We start from the raw sequence: 3,356 nt of genomic DNA on the forward strand, positions 1-3,356 counted from the left end.
ACTACAATTACAAAAGAAAAATCTATCAGGAATTTGAATTTGGTAAATCCATGTGAACATTAATAAGCTAACGAACAACATTGTGTTTCAATAATGAAAGAGAGCCTGGGGCCAGCATCTGCATATATAGTAATTGCTCCCATACAAGCATCTGGTTTAAAGGAAATAGAGATAAGAAAAAAGAAAAACATATAGTTACCATAATTGAAATTTGGATGGATGCATTAGTGCTCATATTCGAGAAAGCTATCAGAAACTACTGCACATTTGAAGATATGAAGGGCAGTAACAACATTGAGAATCCAGGTTGTGATTAATAAGAAAAACCATGAACATCAACAAACAAGGAGAAATTAACTACCAGAAGACGAAAATCTATAAATATTTTAGGTCATACCCAATGATACATGTGTGTATTCTTGCCCAAAACATTTGAGCTTAGCCAGTATTCTCAACTAAAATCTTAGAACTTCACAAGTGAAAAAGAAGACATGAGTAAGTGAACAATAATGGTTTTCATTGGTAACAGAAGTAATTAATGAAAGGGATTGAAGTCCCAAAGGAATCTACGGCTGCGACCATTACTTATCCACAGAGAATTATTGTAAGCCACCTACGTAGAAATCAAAGGGAGGTTGAAAATTGTAGTTTTGAACTATAGAGGATATGATCTGATAAGGTAGCTAGGTTAATAATTGTATCATATATAGTCTTAACTTTACTCAAAAACTCTGGCAATAAAGCAATGGATGGAAAAGAAAAAAAAATCATGACATCAACACATACAGAGTGTAGGCATGTAGTTCGGCTGTTGTCTGCTTTTGGATATCCCCAAGTCTTAAGCTTCTGGGTCGCAGAATCAAAGTCAAACTAAGATCCGAGGAGGGTTGAATGGATGAATTCCCCATGAATAATCCAGTAAATTTGTTGCAAGTGTACGTGGGAACACTATGTATTAATTGGTATTGAAAATTAAAATCCTTCTGAACGTTTTCCTTTTCTAATTGATCAGTCTTAACACAATGAAAATAACAACAAATACATGGCACAAGTTCTTTAATATATTTGTTTCATCACATATGACATATCCATATTCATTCTTCCATGCACAAAAAGAAAAAAGCATTCATTACATTCATGCATGGGGATGCAACATGATGCATCCATGCTAGAAAATTCACTTAATCATATATATAGAACATCGATCGATCTCGTTTTGTTTCTTCAAAAGCAAAAGAAAGCTAAAGAAAGGAAAATTTCAGTACATATAGCAACTGGGTGTTTTATTTCTTTAGACGACGACATAGGACATAACTCATATATAAGATGCAAACGAAGACACAACATACACTCTCAGGAAACTTGATGATGCAAATCCATAGTGATCAGTTAGACAAGACAAGTATATATGTATATATGAAGCAATTAGCTCAGGGAAGGGCACTAATTTCAACTGGGGTTTTACTGATGGAAGAGAGAAGATGATCAAGGGATGAGACAGAGCTCAAGAAAGTTGCTCCTCGACGGTCAGTTCTTCAATCATGTTCCCATGGTTGAGGGGATTGAAGGCTTCGATCTCAGAACATTTGCTAGGGAAGATGATGGAGCCTGCAACTGCTAGGCCCTGCTGGTCCAGTGAATGGACGATGGGCTTATTGTTTGTGTATTTACGGGCAATAACAACCGAATTTATGACCTCGTCAGTTGGGTGAAAGACGGACAGCACCTCAAAGCCATGGAGATCGTCAGGATCCACAACAGGGTAGAGGAAAGCTCGAGCACCATGGGCGCTCCTCAGCATCAAGAGGGATCCAGGGGCCATGTGCTTGGCCAGGTGATCGATGATTCGAGTCTTCTCCTGCTTGTCCATGCCCACCAGAGCTGCCAAGAAGACAACATCGTAGTCCCGGAGGCTACTGGAGACAGTCATGATATCAGTAGTGTGAAAGAACATTCGGTTTGATAAATCAGGATCAGAGGAGACCAGGCGACGGGCCAGGGAGTTGGCCGACGGGTCGATGTCATAGTTGTGGAAGGTGGCGGTCCTGAGGTGAAGGGAGGCCAAAACAATGGAGGTCAGAGGAAGGGGACCAGATCCCACAAAGGCGACCTGAGTGGGAAGATGAGTGCAGTGGCCGGTGAGTATGTTGAACTCAAGTTGGCTGAGCTTAAGGTAGTTGTTATAGTAAGGGAAGATGTTGAGGTGGTGAATAGGGTTGTCACCACTGAATCCTAAGATGGTGGAGTAATGTCTTTCCAGGAGGCCCTCAGCTTCCCCACACAGTCTAATGAGCTTGGACCGAATGTCCTGCACGTTCTCACACAACTTGTCGACATCAATGGAGCTTTCTGGTATGCATGTGAGCACAAGCTGTGTGAAGAGAGTGTTGACATCCTTGGATGGCTTTAGGGACTCCAGCTTGGAGATCTGGTGGTAGATCTCACATATCTTTTGTACCAATGTCTCTTCCTCGCAGCCCATGTCGACACTATGAGGATAGAGTCTCTCAAAGATGACCGACATGCACTGCTCTTCCTGCTTAGAGACACCCTCCAGCACCCCCGAAGAGTCTTTATTTATTCACACTTGCGGGGCCCAGAGAGAGAGAAAGGGATTAATTAATTTGGGGTATTATAAGCCCCCGCGGCACCATGTTCATCAATTTTCTTTTAGGGTTAAAAGACCTAGTTAGTGATTTATATTTTGAGAGATTAAGGGGGAAGTTGTTTAATTGTTTAGCATCTATGTGTATACTATTTTTTCCCAAAGATTCCCAAAACCACTCCTCTTAATCCTTTCTCAAAATTATCAAGAGAAGTGTGTTTTGGGTCCTTTGGGAATCTTTTAAAAAGAAGAAGGTAATTGACCCACTATGTTCCCAATGGCTCTAATGTCGAGGCAGTGGGTCAAGTGGGATAATGAGTTCTATAATGGACCATTTTATGTGGTGTTTGATTTCAAGGTGGCTTTCGCTGTGTGGAGATATGCTAGTTATTACTTATTGCCGGGGTCCATTGCTGGATATTGATCGAATAAGAATGCAAGTCAAGTTGGATTGGAAATTTGTCAAATTTTTAATGGTATAAACCTAAACTGGGGCTTTGAAAATTTTAAAGCCGGGCTGTAACATGGTTAAGTGGTTAACTAAAAATCAATAATAAATAAAACATTACAAATGGGGGTCTCATACCCATATAGGATTCAAACACTTGACGCATCAAGACCTGAATGGGGAGTTGAGATGAGTTCAGATCTGCTGACCACAACAGATTGCTAGTCATGCTCATTCAGCCGCATGTTGAGAGTACCACAACTGGTGTTCCATATGTGCAGCTGGGTGGATGTGGCTAACAAT

General features: G+C 40.6%; 1 protein-coding gene across 1 annotated transcript; it reads right to left on the reverse strand.

Annotated features, from left to right (window-relative positions):
- Positions 1-1,256: 1,256 nt before the first annotated feature.
- Positions 1,257-2,640, reverse strand: LOC148861302 (nicotianamine synthase-like). The gene has a single exon (XM_088985301.1). The coding sequence runs from the start codon at positions 2,522-2,524 to the stop codon at positions 1,505-1,507; it is 1,020 nt and encodes a 339-aa protein (XP_088841427.1). The 5' UTR covers positions 2,525-2,640; the 3' UTR covers positions 1,257-1,504.
- Positions 2,641-3,356: the final 716 nt, after the last annotated feature.

The sequence above is a fragment of the Nelumbo lutea genome, chromosome 4 (assembly GCF_056320005.1).
Source record: "Nelumbo lutea isolate HS-2025 chromosome 4, American lotus-T2T, whole genome shotgun sequence".
NCBI lineage: Eukaryota > Viridiplantae > Streptophyta > Magnoliopsida > Proteales > Nelumbonaceae > Nelumbo > Nelumbo lutea.